Here is an 18,257-nt window from a genome sequence, read left to right as displayed (position 1 = left end):
TACCTTCATCGTCCACAACCAAGGAACAATATGCCTCTGAGAACCCTCCTAGTCCTCAAACCCCAGAATACAAGAATCTACATACCTGATCCTAATTCCACCACTCAAATGACTGACCCAACCCTCATACACCATTATCTCGCGAGATATACTTCCATAATTCCCTGGCCAAAATCTAAACATCAGTAGTCGGTCAACCAGGCGACTACAATAATATTAGTCAAGCATCCATAAGTCAAAACACAATGCGCCTTTCTTAAATGCGCATCCTTTTTCGGTGATACCAGATAGTGTCAGCATACTTCTAAACGTCTAAAACCGTCTATGACTTCTAGAACTCATGACCGTCCCTTCGAGACTGAACCACAAACTTGCACATACAAATCTCAATCCCATACGACGCACCGCCTCTAACATACCATCATATAAAAGCACGAGAATCTCATTATCAACTATGAGTCACAAGTAGGATACATACTCAATCAGCCAAAAACCTTCCACTTGATCCCATCTAGGGGAAAATCGAAACACGCAACAAACTCCCAATGCCTGTAGAGAACATCCATCTCAAGCTGTGGTAGAAATAATAGAGAACTCTTCGCAACCCATTTGCACATAACTAAGCCATCATAACTGAATCCCTCTAACTCAACCAAGTCACGCAAGTTGCCAAGCCCAAGAGTATTGCCACAAAACACATGTAAAGCCTCTCCACATCATAAGAACCAAAAGAATCGATCATATCCATTATCAAGCTAATCTAACCTACTACTAAGCTGTCTTATTTCTCCGAGTTCTTTCTGAATTGCCTTCAAGTTAACACTTCTTCTTGCCAGTACACAAAGATCCTTACCCAAAGCTTATCGTAAGAGATCCCAGCATGAAACCATGTCGCCCTAAGCCCATAAGCCGTTGTATTCCCTCTTAAGCACCCCAAAAGTGCCACAACCAAGATATTTACTCTAAAAAGACCTTCTGTGTATATGATGTTTTTTCTTTAACTTCTTTGATACTAAAATGTAGAACCTCTAATGATACAGATATATCGTAAGTCTCGACACCTTCCAATGCAAATCTCAGATCTTAGCCACATACAAATTCGGAAAATCCTCAAATACCACATATGAAGCTAATCTAAAATGCACCGACCAAACGAGCCGAACGACTCGTGCTCCATTAGCACACAAACACCCAAAGAAGTAACCCCACCTTAGCGCAACCAAGTGACTCCCTTCTCTTATCACATCACATCCATCATGAATAACAAACCGGTATAATTCTAAGATTTCCAACATTCCTATAAAGTAAAGCACATCATGCATCTAGCAATTCCCTTGCTCAAGTCATCCTTAAAGTCAACATCTTCAAGTCACAGCTGATCATTAAATATGCCTCAGATCGAAACCAATATAACACTTAACCATGCGAGCTGATTGTCGATAACAGGCTCCCCCATTTGGTTCAAAGCTGTAGAATATAACATCTGATAATCCCGCAATACCCTTACTCAATAACTGCCTAAATCTCGTACTGTAATTCAATTGAAAATTTCACAAACTTGTGTAACACATATCATAAGATACCCCAAATCACTCGCTAAGCACATATCCATCCTCGTGACCATCGTGCAGACTCCTTCAAGCGATCCGAACTCAAATTGCAGCACATACACATCCCGCTGATAGAAAGGGAACTCTTCACAAAAACATCATAGGGATCACACAATCTTAGAATGTCCCGCAGGAGATAACCTACATGCTTAGCCTCAAACCGGAATCTTTCTACGCCCTATCAGGGTCATAACCACAATGCAATCGCTTAATCTTCTCAAATCTAACTCGTCAACAAGACATAAGAATCTACTTCCTGCACAATGAACATCATGAAAGACCCCTAACATACTCATAGCTCAAGATTGTGCAACACATCAAGACAAAAATTGAGCATCCATAGTCCTTTCACATCCCAATCAAAATTCTTTTTGTCACATCCAAACTATCTAAGCATATTTTGTAGTCATATAATACTCATCATAAAGTTATCCAACCACCCACTGAGCCATCAGTCTCACTCCTAGGGACACCATCACACTCATAAGTCCAAAAGCACTCACTCACACAACTGAAACCACTAAGCCCAAGCTGCGGTCTGAACTTGGCCTCAAGTCCTCCAGACCAGCCTATCTCCACAACACATAGGACACATCTCGCACCTCATCCATGACATCACAAGCCGTTAATACACAGCTGATACCGAGTGCTCACATAACATACAAGTGGATGGAAGGGGATCAAAGAGATATGCTTTAAGTTGAATCAATATTGCACGATAAGGAAAGAAATATGAGAAATTTTCCTACGTGCCTTGTAGCCTCTCGAAGATAGGTATGGACGTTGTCATACCGATCTGCAAGACTCTACTAGGTACTAACTCATGACTCGGAGAACCTATGAACCTAGAGCTCTGATACTAACTTGTCATAACCTGAAATCCAACTAGTTGTGATGACACCTAACACAAACCCCTAGGTAAACCAACTAATAGTCAACACAATTCAAATGAGATTAATAAGAAAACAATGATGAATTAACTGAAATTTTATACAATAACCCAAGAGTTGGTAGTAAGGCACGTGCCATTATGATTTGAATTTATAAAGCTGGTATAAATATAACCTCTGTTTGAAATATACATAAACATATCACAAATCTAAAGATACCAAGGACAAGTTGCAGCTATATCCCAAAAGCAGGCACATCTTCAATGCCAGCTCCCCCCATGCACAACAACATCGATTCCAAGATCTGCACGCAAGCTGAAGAAGTATAGTATGAGTACAACCGACCCCATGTACTCAATAAGTAACAAACCTCACCTCAGGTTGAAAGTAGTGACGAGCTCGGAAGATGGTCAAAGTCCAATACCAATAGCCAATAACAACTCGTAATAATATAGTGAAGACAGTAAAAGTGAATAAATTAAAAGGTATTATGCTCAGCTCGTTCATAATTACGGGATCATAGATATGCTTGTCAAGTATAACAGTCAAAGTCCAAATCTTACCACTGAAATCTATTAAACACGTGTTTATAAAAAAGAACTGTGTTTTCCAATTCACACCAACAGATAAAACTTTGCGTTTACCAGTTATCATGAGGAAATACATCTCTATGCCTACATCTAATATACATGTCAAGTCATCAAATGTCATATCACCGTTTAGCATAAGAAAAATACATCTCTATGCCTACATGCCAAATATACATGTCAAGTAATTAATTTCACAATTTTATCATCAAGTACACTCACTCTCAGTACATTCAAGGTGCCTGGTTCAAATTCCCCACTTCATCACACACACAATCACTCAACACTGTATGGGTACCTGGCTCAAAAGCCCTCACCAAAGCACGTATATATATCATGCTCACGCCCACTGCTGGCATGTTAGATTTTGGAGGGGTGGACCTTCCGAAGCGCTAGTCAAAAGTTAATATGGCCTGTCGCAGCATGCAACCCGATCCAAATAATAATAAAGCCAATACGGCATGTCACAACATGCAACCCAATCCAAATAACACTTTCAATACAGCGCTAAGGCCCACCCCAGTCATCAACCTCTCAAGTCTTAAGGGCTCACAATCACAGATATGGAAAACAATAACATCATGATATAACAATGAGTAAAGTATAGAGACTAAGATATGATATGCAAGTGAAGAATCATGACTGGGCGTAAAACTACAGTTAAGATAGATAGCTCAAAACAACAAAAATATCCCCATTATGTCTCAGCCAATTAATCACATAGCCTAAACATGATTTCTAACATGAATCATAACTCAGATAATTAAACAAGTAGAGAAAACACGGATATAACAAGGCGCAATAGCTAAACACGTCCGATAATAGTATAAAGTTCACTCAGTTCATGAACACTCCGGTGCACCCATACACACCCGTCACCTAGTATGTGTGTCACCCCAACACATCACAAATAACATAGTTCCCAGGGATAAATACCCCAAATCCAAGTTTAGATATGTTACTTACCTCGAACAAGACAAAATACTGAGCAAGCCAAACAATACTCTAGAAATGTCATCCCGCGCGAATCAGCCTCCGAACGATTCGAAACTAGCAAAAAGCATCTAAAAAATAACAAATAATGCCTTAGGAAATAAACCCAAATAATAAAGGTCGAATCATTAATTAAATACTCAAAACCAATCAAAAAGTCAATCAAGACCTGAACCTTGGAACCCGATAAATCTCACAAATTCCGATAACTCATTCGAATACGAGTCCAAAATTTTACTCAATCTAACTCTAAATCGATGTTCAAAAACCCAATTATTCACTTTAGGAAAGATTAGATAACCCCCTCCCAATTTCTCTTTTAAAACATCAATCAAATGCCCAAATCAACGATAGTATCATGTAAAATTAACAAATCCGAGTTAAAAATTCTTACTCCAATCCAAAATTAAGAATTTACTCCATAATCGCCCAAAACCGAGCTCAAAATCTCCAAATGTGATAAAATAACTCAACCCTCAAAATAAATGGATGCCCAGGAATCTCGGTATTTGCGGACAAAAAGCCCCACCTGTGGCGTTGCTTTTGTGACAAGAACCTTGCTTCTGCAAGTAACACATATAATCCCTATCTCTCCCACCTGCGGAAGATCCTCCGCTTCTGCGATATCGCATGCGCGAGGAAAGCTCTGCATTTGCTCCCACTCACTTCTTTGCCGAACTGACCGCTTATGTATTGCAAATATGCTTAATTCTCCGCATTTGCGGGCTCCTACCACCATCTACAGATTGCACTTCTGCGCTTGGAGTGCCACCTGCGCCCAAAGCTCCGCAGGTGCGGTCACACCAAATCTCTGCCAAAACTAGCATATACCAACATGTTCCAAAATGGTCCAAAAATCACCCGATCCCCTCGGGACTCCGTCCAAATATGCCAACAAGTCCCAAAATATAACACGGACCTTCTTGAGACCTCAACTTACACATAACAATATCAAAATCACGAATCGCACCTCAAATCAAACTTAATGAACTTTGAACTTTCAAACTCGTGCCGAACCATATCAAATCAACTCGGAATGACCTCAAGTTTTTCACACAAGTTTCAAATGACATAACAAATCTATTCCAACTCCAGAATAACAACCCGAACCCGATATCATCAAAATCAACTCTCGGTCAAACTTATGAACCTTCCAAACCTTCAAATTGCCAACTTTCACCAATTATGGCCAAAACCTTCTAAAAACATCCAAATGCAAATCCCGGAATACTCTCCAGTTCAAAATTACCATTCGAACCTAATGGAATCATCAAAACTTTGATCTGAGATCAAATACATAAAAGTCAAACTTGATCAACCCTTCCAACTTAAAACTTCCTATTTAAGAATCACTCTTCCAAATTAATTCTGAGCCCTTTTTTTTAAGAATGATGTGCTTCTCCAATCAGTTTGCAAAATCTCCAAACTTGTCTTCTTTGACCCCAATCCCATCACGGAAAGCACCAGAAGATACCACCAAAATATTAACAAAATCTTGTACCACTCTTTTTGGCCGAGGCTTTGGCTCACTCTTTCAATTGATGGAAAAGTTAATCTCTAATTTAATTTTTGACCATTGATGCGGATTTTTTGTTGTCTTTCTTTTTTCTTTTCTAACCCAAAAGTATGTGTCCTTTACTTTGACTTAATTGCAACATGCTTTCTTAATCGAAAAGACCTCATGTAGAGGAGTAAGTACTCCCAAAGAATGTATGACCATTATTAAAATTTATTCTAAACCAGACGCAACTTTGTGAATTGAATGGTTATGACGCTTATGAAAGGGTATGAAGGTTAGGTTGGTATTGTTTGTAGGCGTTTCTTTTTATAAATAGGGTAATTAGGTTTTTTAAGAAGGGTAATTTAGTAATTTAACTTTATAATTACTCTAAAACCTTCTTGCACGTTTATAAATAGGTTAATTTGTCTCTAATTGTTCCTAAAAGTCTTCTTGCACGTTATATCATCTACTTAATATCCTGTTGTTTACACCTTTGTAATTGTTAGGCGTGACTAATGTAGAATCCCGAGTATTTTGGAGTTCGTTGAGAAGATACCTGCGCGGACACTTGTGGTTATCTAAATCCATAATAGCTTTGTTTTTGGTGAAACAAGGACGATCCTGGGATTGGCCTCCTGATTTTCAAGTTTTGATGGAACATTAGCGGACGATCTGGAGCTAGGTAATGTTCACGACGTATCGATTCCTGCGACACGTATTATGTCCACATTTTACCAATACACTCTTAAATGTTTCTGATTATAGGCAGACTTAAAACCTTGATAGTTCAGCTATGTATGTAAGAGTGGGTTTTAAACTTGTGTATCTGGTTATCACAGGGCAGTTGATGAATTACTCACCTGTATAGTCTTTAATCTTTAATATAAGAACGAGTTTTAAACTTGGATTGATAAAGCATGGTTCGCTCATTTATCTTGTCTATAAAATAAAATAGTTTTATTTTTGACAACTAATTACAAAATGAGCATAAATATTACCATAAAACTAGCAGGTTAATAAATCTTTTATGTATTATTAAAAGGAGAGGAAAAAACACCCTCCTTAAGCCAAGTGACAGCCTAGAAAAAAAACACATGGCATAAGTAGTTAATAATTAGTTATTGGTTATTCTTTTTAAATTTAAACATCTATACAATAATAGAATAAAATATTTTATAGTAAAAACCAAAAATTAAAAAATATTATTCATTGAAATTGGACAGTTTATCAAGTTGGAGTTTTAAAATTATTTTAAAATAAAAAACTAAGATTACAAAAAATAAAAAACTGCCTATTCAAAATTTCTTTGTTTTGTTAAATAAATTTTGTTTTTCTTTTAAAAAAAAGTTTATTTATTCAGAAAATATTATTGAGAATAATATGATAAAATATAAAATACAAAAATATATCTTCTATTATATTATAAATAGAAAGTAGCATACAAAAATTTATATAAAGTAATATGCTAATAAAAGTTTCTATTAATACTGCAATAATACTAAATATTGGGTAATATAATAAAGAAAAATACAGATCAAAAAAGTTATTCGATGCCTATATAAGTCTCATTATTTTAATACAGGTTTTATTCATTAAAATTCATATAATGTTATCTATATATTATTAAAAGGAGAGGGAAAAGACCGCTCCTTAAGCCAAGTGGCAGTCAAGAAAAAAGCTAAATGACACAAGTAGTTAATAATTAGTTATTGGTTATTATTTTTGAATTTAAATATCTATGAAATAATAAAATAAAATATTGTATAATAAAAAACAAAAATTTTAAAAAAATCCATTCAAATCAATATCTCTTCCTATCAAAATGAGATTAGGAGGGCACCCTTTTTGAAGAGCCAGCCTGTCTTTCAATAAAAACTATTGGCAATTACTTTAGTCATTCTCTTATATAGTGTAGTCCCCATAGCAATGGGCCTCGGTCTAGTGAGATTTTGCTTTTTTGGGTATCATTGCTAGGAATTGAGAGTAGTTTCAAGTTGGAGTTATAAAATTATTTTAAAATAAAAATAAAATAAAATTACAAAAAATAAAAAATACCAATTTCAAAATTTCTTTGGTTTTTAAAGTAATTTTTGTTTTTCTTTTCAAAAATAAAAAATTTATTTATTCAGAAAATATTATTGAGAATAGTAGAGTAAAATATAAAATAAAGAAAAATATATCTTCTATTATATTACAAAAAGAAAGTAGCATACAAAATTTAAATAAAGTAATATGCTAATAAAAGTTTATATTAACAATGCAATAATACTAAATATTAGATAATATAATAAAGAAAAATACAGAACATAAAGTTTTTCGATGGCTATATAAGTCTCATTAATTTATCTATATCTATCTATATAGAAAAGGAGAAGCAAATCAATGTGACGATTTCAAGTGTAACAATAAAAATATAGCAAGTGTCAACTTTTAGGACAAAGCTCCAACAAATTTGGAGATTCAAAAGTTATTTTTTTAAAAAAAGAAAAGAAAATGATAAAAAAACAAAGACACAAAGAAATTAACTACCTAAAATTAACTACTCAAACATGGGTGAGGGTTCGTTTAGGTTAGTTAGTTTCTTTGTTTCTTTCTTTTTTTTTAAATCATTTTCGCTTTTTAAAAAAATAAAAAGTATATTTATTCATTAAAATTCAGACAATATTATTGAGAACAAGAGAATATAATATAAAATAAAATAAATATTTTAATAATAATAAAATATATATCTTCTATTATATTACAAAAAATAACAGCAGGCAAAACTATTAAATAAAGTAATACGTTAATAAATTTTTTATTAATAATATAATTATACTAAACATTGAATAATAATATCATAAAGTACATGACAAGCCTGTTCATAATTAAATTTAATTAATATTTTTTAATATTTATACAACATACTACTAGTTGTGGTTATGCCATGAAGTTCCGACACATACGAGATATGCGAAAGAGAGAAAACGTACTCTAGAAGAAAAGAAGCCACTTGAACGCGAGCGTGTCGTCAGCATATGTTAAAATTCTGATTCTCTGAGGGTGTGTTTTGTATAAGGGAAAATATTTTAAAAAAAATATTTTTTAAAAAAATAAGTAGTAATCTTATTTATTTTTTGATATTTGGTACACAAATTAGGAAAAATATTTTTTCAAGAGTATTCATAAATAATTTTGATACAATAAACATGAAGTCATAAACTTTCGAACAAACAACCTTACGAACCCACAAATTTTATAAACTTCTGAACCGCAAAACTTTCGAAACCGCGAAATTTTGAACACGTAAATTTTATAATTTCTAAACCCGTAAACTTCGAAACACATAAACTTCCGAACTCATAACTTTGGAACTTGTAAAATATCGAACTAGTAAACCGAAAGATGAAAAAAGTAAAACTGAAAATATATTAAAAAAATATTTTTTCCGGGGGGAGGAGTGGGAGTGCAGAAAAAAAAAATTTGAAAATTACTAAAAAAAGTAAATTTTTTTTTATGCGGGGGTGGAGGGCTGTGGGGGGTGGGGGTGGGTGGTATAGAAAAATAAAAATACAGATATTTGAAATTACAATTTTTTTTTTGTGGGGTGAGGTGGGGTGGGGTAATAGGGTGGGTGGTGACAGAAAAAAAATCTTTTTGGAGGAGGGCATGGGGTGGGATTAGGTGGGTGGGTGTGGGGGTGTGGGGTGAGAGTATGGAATAAGGTGGGGAAGCTTGAGAAGTAATTTTGAAAAATATTTTCCCTTCTTTTGATAAAGAAAATATTTTCTTCCAATCGAAGAAAAATAAGTTGATAAAAAAAGTATTTTTTAAAATATTTAAGCCAATCAAACAAATTTGAAAAATATTTTGTCCATAAATCTTAAGATTAATAAGATATGCTAAACATCATGAAAAGTAGTCAGAGCCATCATGAAAAGCTTTGACCTTCCACGTTCAACACGCGTAATTCAAAATTGGCTGCCCGCTTTTCATTCACCACCGTTCTATTTATCAAAAACTTTCTCTACACAACTATACCCTGTACGCTATCAAGACGGGTAACCGAAGAAACAATAATGGAAACACTAATGGAGGAAGAAGAGTACAACTGGAGAGAAGTGAAGCTTCCATTGCTCATACCAGTGGTGGCGCCGCCTGAATTGGAGAGAGAAACAGGAGAGAGGCGCCGTGGACGTGATATTGTCATCGCTATTGATCACGGTCCTAACAGCAAGCACGCTTTTGATTGGGCTGTCACTCATATTTGCCGTCTCGCTGATACCATTCATCTTGTCCACGCCGTCTCCAGTTAATTTGCTTTTCTTTTTCTTTTTGGAACCAAAAGAGCAATAGTAATGGGTGTTTGTTATTATTGTCCTTTAATTTGTTTCTAAAAATTGTCCTTTAATTTGTTTCTAAAAACTCGACAAATTTATATGATTTCTTTTAGGTTTGAGAAATGAGATTGTCTATGAAGCTACACAGGCCCTCATGGAGAAGCTTGCCATCGAGGCTTTCGAGGTTGCTATGGTCAGTGTTTCTCTTTCCTTTTGCTCCTCGTGCTTCCTTCTTGTTTGATTTTCTTCCCTTCAAAAGAATTGTTGTTAATTGCTACTCTCTATTTATGTGGTATTTTTTTTTTAGTCGGTCCCAAAATCAATTACATGTTTTTATATGTAGTAACAATTCAACTTTAAATTTTACTTTATATCCTTAATAAGATGATTTCTAGTCCCGTAAGTTTGTTTTAGAGCACAAGTTTCAAAACTTTTTTTTTATTTCTTAACTTCCGCTGCTTAGTCAAATACTGTCATATAAATTGGGACATAAGGAGTACTTGGATTGCTCTTTTGGTTCCAAAAATAATGATGTTCAGAGGAAATTCCTACTCCTACATATCAATTTCTTACATAATATATCCCATTTTCTGTATGATATTTGACTGAGCACGATGTTTAAAACTTGTAATCTTGAAAGGAGCCATATGGTTATAAACATCTCACCACGGATAAAACGAGGAGTTTAAAATTAATTGTTTCTAAATTTGGAGGAGGGAATATTTAGAAACTATTCAAACAGTACATGTTACAATTTTCTGTTATTTAAATATTTAAAGGATGTTTGACTTTCCAAGGAATAATATATGGGGCAGTACAATTTTTTCCATGCATGTCATTTGTGTGTCATCCATCCTTAAAGATAAGTTGCACGGGTGTTCGTAGTTGTCTTTCCTTCTGATACTGAAATGGCACTTCTTGTGACTCTTCACTCCTAGATCGGATTTCTCTTAAATAATGAAGGCAATCTTGATGAATATTGTTGAACTCTGATGTATAGAAGATCTATTTTTGGATAAACCATGTTCTTACTCTTCTCTCTTTATCACCAAGATGTGTGCTGATCTCCGAGCCGATAGGCGGACTATTTTTCTTTTGATAATTTGTACTTTTGATAGCATAATAATGAGGTTTCGGATAACTTTTTCGATTTTGAGATTGCATGAAGAATATAGGGAAATGCATATACACTTTTGGGTCAACTCTAAAAGTTAAGTTGGGCATTTTTTAGGTAAAAGAAGATCCTTTTAATTTCCCTCCTTGCAACAAAGCCTCAAGCTTTAGAACCAATTTGACATATAATGGAGTTCTCTTAGTGTTCAATTGAGGATTCTGTGTCTGTTCCTAAAGATGTAATTGGATGAAAGAAGAGTTCATCGGAGAACGTCGAAGTTCCGTGAATAAGATATCATTGCATGAAGGAAGTTTGCATGAATGACAATGACAGATGGATCTCGCATTTGTTTCATTTAAACTTGATACTGTGAATACTTGCCTGAACAATATCATGGTCCAATAATGAGTGTATCTGACTTGAATGGACCATGAATGAAAGTGAATGTGAGAATGTGGTGGGAGCTTCAGCGAAGGTTTAATTTTTGAAATCAGAAGGCAAAGCTATGAGTTGATGCTGGAACAACTAGTGCACGTGCCTAACCCCGTTGCTCATTTTTGTGATTTATTATTCCTAAAATTCCAAATTGGAGTGCTGTCCTGGAATATGAGTAGCAGCTCTGAGATCCCATGTTTGACATTTCCAAGAATGTGGTTCAAATTTCTTCTGCACCATAGTAAAATTGCGTCTGAGCATGCACTTAATTATATGTCTTGACATTTTCTAGAATGTGTTGGTAGTTTGTTCTGCTATTTTATTCCTTTACAATACATATTATCAACCCGTGACTCATTTATCCATCATTGTTGACTGATGCTAGAAGTTAAGCTCATTGTTGGGGCAAGCTATAACTAAAATTTTAGTATCATGATTCCTACTAGTTGTTTCCAGATATAAATATACTCAGAATTTGAGAAGTCATTCAAATATATAGAATATAAGCTTTTATTTCCCTTCTTTTTTGTGTCTAAGACAGTGGCGGACGCACCTGATAGCTGAACCCGCTTCGTCAAAAAATATTACTGTGTATATGTATAAATCACGATTAAAGCTGCGTAAATTATGTATAAATATTTTATTTGAACCCACTTGACAACTACTATTTTACGACTAAAGTTATGTACTTCTAAGATTGAACCCGCTTGCACAAAATCCTAGGTCCGCCACTGGTTTAAGAACCCTGCTTTGAGGATATCAAAAGATGTTCTCATTGAATATGGTTCATGAAGTGGCGAGATGGTTTGAGTGACAACTTCCATGATTGAGAGATTGTTACCTGACGAACATATTATATAACTAAGTGAAATTGAATTTCCAGGGTGATGAGTGCTTACCAATCGTTAGTTTTCCTTATTCTGGATAGAATAAAGTAATGCAAGGTCAGTTAGTTGTAATATGCATAATCTGTTTGACTTGATGGGTTTTCTCATAGTCATACCTTAATGGTTGTGGAATTAGTATACACTCTAAATTAGAAGGAGAAAGCATGTCACTATAGTTGGTGTGGATCTTTCCTCTTATCCTTCTCTTTGGGCTTTAGCAGAGTCTTAAGTTGTGAATAGGAGGCATAATCCAGATGAATTTAGAGTTACAATTGATCTGTTTGTGAGCATGCTAATCATTGCGATTCAGAAGTCCAGAAACCATGAGCCGTGATCCTTAGATGCTTGTTTCGAGAAATGGTTTAATTTTGTTTCGTTTTTTTTTTGGCCACCTTAGGATTTTCAGAAATTTCTGTAGGTTTTGCAAGAGTTGTGTATATATCTTTGGTTTTCACTAACTGCAGAACTTGCAAATCCTTCACCCATTACTTCTTTCAATTGACTTCTTTGCTTTGTCCAGTCTTACCATTCTTATTCAATTTTGTGTGCTTTCTACTACAGTATCATCAAGGGCTTTCTCTCCATTTTCTATCGATATTTTTCTAAACATCAAGAAGCATGTGAAAGTTTTAGTTGCTAGCACCTTTTTCTATTTATATTCTTCTAATCATCAGGAAGCATGTACAAATATATTGATTTGTATGTTGCACTGAATTAGTGCAACACTTGTGTGCTTTGTTCTGCATTTGAAATCTCTCTCACAGAGATTACGTAATACTTCTTCCATGGTAAAAGCCTTTAACATTCAATTAATATGTCTTTTATTGAAGGGAAAGATGTAATATTGGATAATTATTATTGTTAGTAGAATTGGACATGGGAAGATGCAAACCAAAAATCTATTTCTGTCATATAATATCTGAGGTTTGGTTTCATAATGAACTGTCAATAAATGCCTCCATCTATGTTGAGATAGGTGAAGACAGTGGCTAGGATTGTGGAAGGAGATGCTGGAAAGGTAATATGCAAGGAAGCAGAAAGGTTGAAGCCTGCAGCGGTGGTTATGGGAACCAGGGGACGTAGTTTAATCAAAAGGTATCACTCTCTCAGTGGCAAATGTAGCTGATTAGCTTCGGTAGTATTTTCGACATGGAACATGAATATGTATGTGAAAAACATCAAAAACAAATATTATATTATGAACCTATAATTCCAAAAGTATAATAAGTTGGGTGCTAAGAATTTTAAAGGCGGAGCCCATCAAAGTTCAAATCTTGGATCGGCCTTTCGCTCTCTCTCAAATACAATAAGTTCAGTTCTAAGAATATTATGAATGCTTCTGACTTTTTTTTGTTTGTTTGATTTTTTCAGTGTACTTCAAGGAAGTGTCGGTGAGCATTGCTTTCACCATTGTAAAACAGCCCCAATCATAATAGTTCCTGGAAAAGGTACTTTGTCCAAGAATTGTATTCTCTAGCTTTGCTTCACTTGTTTTGTTTTTCTAAATTTTTACTTTGGGGTGATTGCGATAGTTGCAAAAATCTGAAGAAAATCTAATTTTGTTAAGCAGAAGCAGGGGAAGAATCTGTAATTTAATGGAACTTGCCAAGTTTGAGTACTGCTGATGATCATGCAGTATGGCAGCAGCTTTGTTTGCTATTGACAGGATCGTTGACAGCTTTGCTATTATTGATGTAAATTTGTGTTTTCTGGCGTATTCTGGATCTACTTTGTGTATTTCAGTATTCATGATTTGTTTGTTCAACTACCGATATGTTGTTAATATGATTAAGAATTCAGCACATTTATTGTTACGACTGTCACGTCCCTTTTTTGAGATTGTAAAAGGAAGAGAGTATTTCCAATTTAAGTAATATAATTTGAAAAGGGATTGATTTATTTTATTTAAGGAGTTGGAGTAATTTGATTACGGTGTTCCAAGTCACCAAATTTATTAAAATCCCAATTTAAGGAAGTTTCTACTCTGAACTATGTTCCGCAAAATATAGAAGATCGGGTAAGAAATTATGTTAACCAGGGAGGTGTGGGTGGGTGTTCCCTGATTTTGTGGTTTTAACATGGTTGCTTTAGCAAATTATGGCATAAATTATTCGAGTTATTATACTTGACTTAAATTATTCGGGTTATTATATATTTTAGGATTTATGTGCATTTGCTTTCAAACCGCTTTTAATTATTTGATTATTGAATTATGAGAATTATCTTTATGTGCATTTGCTTTCAAAACGCTTTTAATTGTTTGATTATTGAATTATGAGAATTATCTTGAACAAGTTACGTTGTCGTGCACTTGTTGTTTATGTGTGTCGAAAAATATATCACGCGTACGTAGTCATGATTTAAAAATATATTTATTATCATTATTTGAAGTTATAGATCAATTTTGGGATTAAATATCATAGTTGTGTCACGGACACCGCACCCACAACAGTGACAATCATTTATTCAATGCCTGCTAGCGTTTATAGTGTTCAATCCCTAAGTTTGAGGCTATTGTGAGGTCATAATTATGGAAATTTATTATAGGTAATGTATATAATTTTGACAACTAAAGATTAATTAATTTACAAACTTCTAATGAGGAAATAAGACTGCCGCTTTCAATTTGTTCGCACTTTTTAGAAAGAAAACTATCAGGTGTTAGTTCACAGCTTATTAATTACTATTGCTTTGCAAACGTTTGACAGAATCATAATTTTATCAGGTGTGAATTTTGTCGTTTTTTTCCTGTAAAAAATAATAGAAGATGTTCAAATACGATTTTGAAGCCTTATTGAAAAAATGCAATATTGGTTACCAGGCTCTCCCTCGGGGACTTGTAAAATGATTCACAAACCCAAAATTTGAAGCATATAGAAGAATTATGAAATGAGCCTGAGATGACAACAATTCAGAATACTGATGATTTATATTATGATATAATTGGTCATTGCTTTCAAGTAAGGGTCGCAAGTGGGCCGGTCCCGGGCTTAAGTGGGCCGGTCCAAACGGTCCCGGCCCCATTTCCGGGCCGGTCCCAAATTAAACGGTCCCGGTCCTAGTGGTCTTTTTGTAGGAACCGACCCGGTACCGAATGCACAAACTAATAATCCCGGACTAAACAGTCCCGACTCGCGGGCTAAGTGGGCCCAAGTGGGCTACAGCCAAGAAACAGATGAAAGGAATAGGAGGAGGTATATCCTTACTGCTTATCCATAATGATAAATTCTTGAATTCTTCTTCTATTTGCAGCATATGTTGAAGGGCCACCATTAATCACAATAGCAATGACATCCGGCGTTAAACCAAAAAAAGAAACAACAAATAAGTTAATACATTATGAAAAATCATTGTGTCATAACAATAATTTTGTTTTTGAGAAGGTATAATAAATGGATTGTATATGCACAAATAGAGATAATCAAATCTTTAAATATCAAATTCAGATTCTTTGGGTTGATACTCGGAAGTGTCAAGCGCAGTGATAGTTAGCCGCATTGGCGGAGGTAATGGATCCTGCGGAGGAGTGACCTTTTCAATTGGCTCAACAATGGTGCTTCTATCAATTGTCCAAGTGAATTTATTAAGTGGATTTCCATATAAATAAGATGACTCCTTTACCGGGGCAACTACCAAGTAAGTGTGGAAAGGATCAAATAGATCTTCAAAATGCGTTATATCAACATTATACATGATGGCCTGAACTTGATTTTCCTGTAAGAAAATAAGATACAATTAGATTATAATCATATTCAAATAAATTGGGGGAAATTATACAAGCAAAATACACCAATTTTAATATGAGCAAAAAATGGATTAATTCAATTATTGTTGGAAAATTTGTGAATTTAAAAGAGAATACCTCTTTATCCTGTAGAGTCATGAGTTGATATTTTTTGGTTTTCTCTTTGTTGTCTTTGGGACGACCTTTATCCATTGCTTGGATCTTACAGGTCCATTCTTCTGTTTTGGGAATGATCATGTTGATAGTTAACCTTTCACCCATAGTAGAATTAATCTGCAATTACAACATATTAATATTACTATAACAGTATACATTAAACATAAAAATAGACAAAGTTTAATATAAATGAAATAATATAGAAAACAATCAAGTTATAATTAGATTTACCATAAGAAATTATAGCATATGGTCAGGAAAAAGCTTTTTTAATAATTTCATCATAGACTATATTATATGTAGAGTGATCATCATCGTCGTCAGCCGTAGGTGGTCTAATTAATAGACAATTAGAGCTTTTGGCTCTTGATAAAGCAACGTATAATTGACCATGATAAAAGACAAGTTCGCACAAATAGATACCCACAAAATCTAATGTTTGACTTTGAGCTTTGTTTATTGTCATGGCGAAACACAATCGAATTGGAAATTGTGTTCTTTTAAAAGGGAAAGGTAATTTCTCATCTTCTGATGTCATGAGTGGAATTCACGAAATAAATACATGTCTATTTTTAAAATCGCCGCCAGATATTGTTGCACTGGTGGCATGAGTTTTAAAATCATTACATATTAATCGTGTTCCATTGCATAAAACTTTCATTGGGATTCAAATTTTTTAATAACATAATCGGGCAATTTTTCTTCAAAGATAATTTATAAGGAGGAAAACCAGCAGGATTTAAAGTGTGCAAAAAATTTTCATACTCACTCTGATCTTTCGGATCAATTGTCTCATCAGTAGCAATGTAAAAAAATTTTGTGGTTGGAAATTGAGCAAGAAGCATGTCATTTATTTCATCAACAAAATCATTTTTGGTTGTTATAATAACACGAGAAGTAATAAAAGAAGCTTTGAATGACATCTGTATAAATCAAGATAAGTAACTCGGAAGAGCAGATTCAACGGTTATTTTCCAGAAGTAAAAGGAATAATGAGAGAATGAGGAATTTAAATTTTTCCAAGGGCATTTTGTCTTTTTTCTTTTCTATCACCATTCTCATTAAATAATCACAAAAAGCAGGATCTGTTTTCGCACGCATATTCTCTGATAGTTGTAATTTTTCAAGTTGATTCCAAATTTCAGAGCACAATAAACTTTTACGAATAAAATCTTTCTTTTTTCCACTACGAACTACGGGAAGAGTTTGTCTAAAATCACCACTGAAGACAACTACCTTTCCACCAAATAGTATATTAGTTTCCATTAGATCTCTTAAAAGCAAATCGAATGCTTCTACCGTTTCCTTTTTTGCCATTGAAATTCCATCCCATACAATTAGTTTTGCATCTCTTATTAAATATGCTAATGAACTTTGCTTACTAGTATTGCAGCTGAAATTCTCATTAACATCAATGAGAATTTTAAAGCGGGAATGAGCAGTTCGACTTCCATGAAGAAGTGAAGACGCAACACCGGAACTTGCAGTTACTAAAGCTATAAATCCTCTGTGCCTCACAGTAGCTAATAAAGTACAATATAAAAAGCTTTTACCAGTTCCATCGGGGCCGTCAATAAAGAATGCTCTGGTCTATTTGAAACTATTCTGTGAAGAATCATATTGTAAGCTCTTCTTTGTTCAATATTTAATTTTTTTTCTAACATTAAATCTTATTCGCTAACAATAATGCTTCTTTCGAAATGAACATCTTTAGCTTCTTTTGCTATTGCAGATGGCTTTATCATTTCTGAAATTAGTTCAAATTCATTTATATCATGGCCCATTGAATAAAGAATATTGTTAATATGGTTTAACACTTTGTAAAAAATTTCTCTTGTATCTATATTTGATTTTTTCTTTTTGAAATCTTCAGACATTGGGTTTTCAAAATTTTCCCATAATTCTCTTGGCTTAGTTGGATTAAAATAGGTTAATAACATAGCAAATAATTATCTTAACCGGGCGGCATTTGATAACTTACAGCTTCAGAGATACATTCTACCAAATTATTATCACAAAG

At 34.2% G+C, this 18,257-nt stretch overlaps 1 protein-coding gene across 1 annotated transcript; it reads left to right on the top strand.

Annotated features, from left to right (window-relative positions):
- The first annotated feature begins 9,563 nt into the window (after window positions 1–9,563).
- LOC107825380 (universal stress protein PHOS32) lies at window positions 9,564–14,240 on the top strand. The gene is made up of 5 exons (XM_016652230.2): window positions 9,564–9,871; window positions 10,014–10,093; window positions 13,313–13,431; window positions 13,708–13,784; window positions 13,907–14,240. The coding sequence occupies exons 1-5, from the start codon at window positions 9,640–9,642 to the stop codon at window positions 13,930–13,932; spliced, it is 534 nt and encodes a 177-aa protein (XP_016507716.1). The 5' UTR covers window positions 9,564–9,639; the 3' UTR covers window positions 13,933–14,240.
- Window positions 14,241–18,257: the final 4,017 nt, after the last annotated feature.

The sequence above is a fragment of the Nicotiana tabacum genome, chromosome 4 (genome assembly GCF_000715075.1).
Source record: "Nicotiana tabacum cultivar K326 chromosome 4, ASM71507v2, whole genome shotgun sequence".
Lineage (NCBI taxonomy): Eukaryota > Viridiplantae > Streptophyta > Magnoliopsida > Solanales > Solanaceae > Nicotiana > Nicotiana tabacum.
This window is presented reverse-complemented; position numbering and strand designations above follow the sequence as displayed.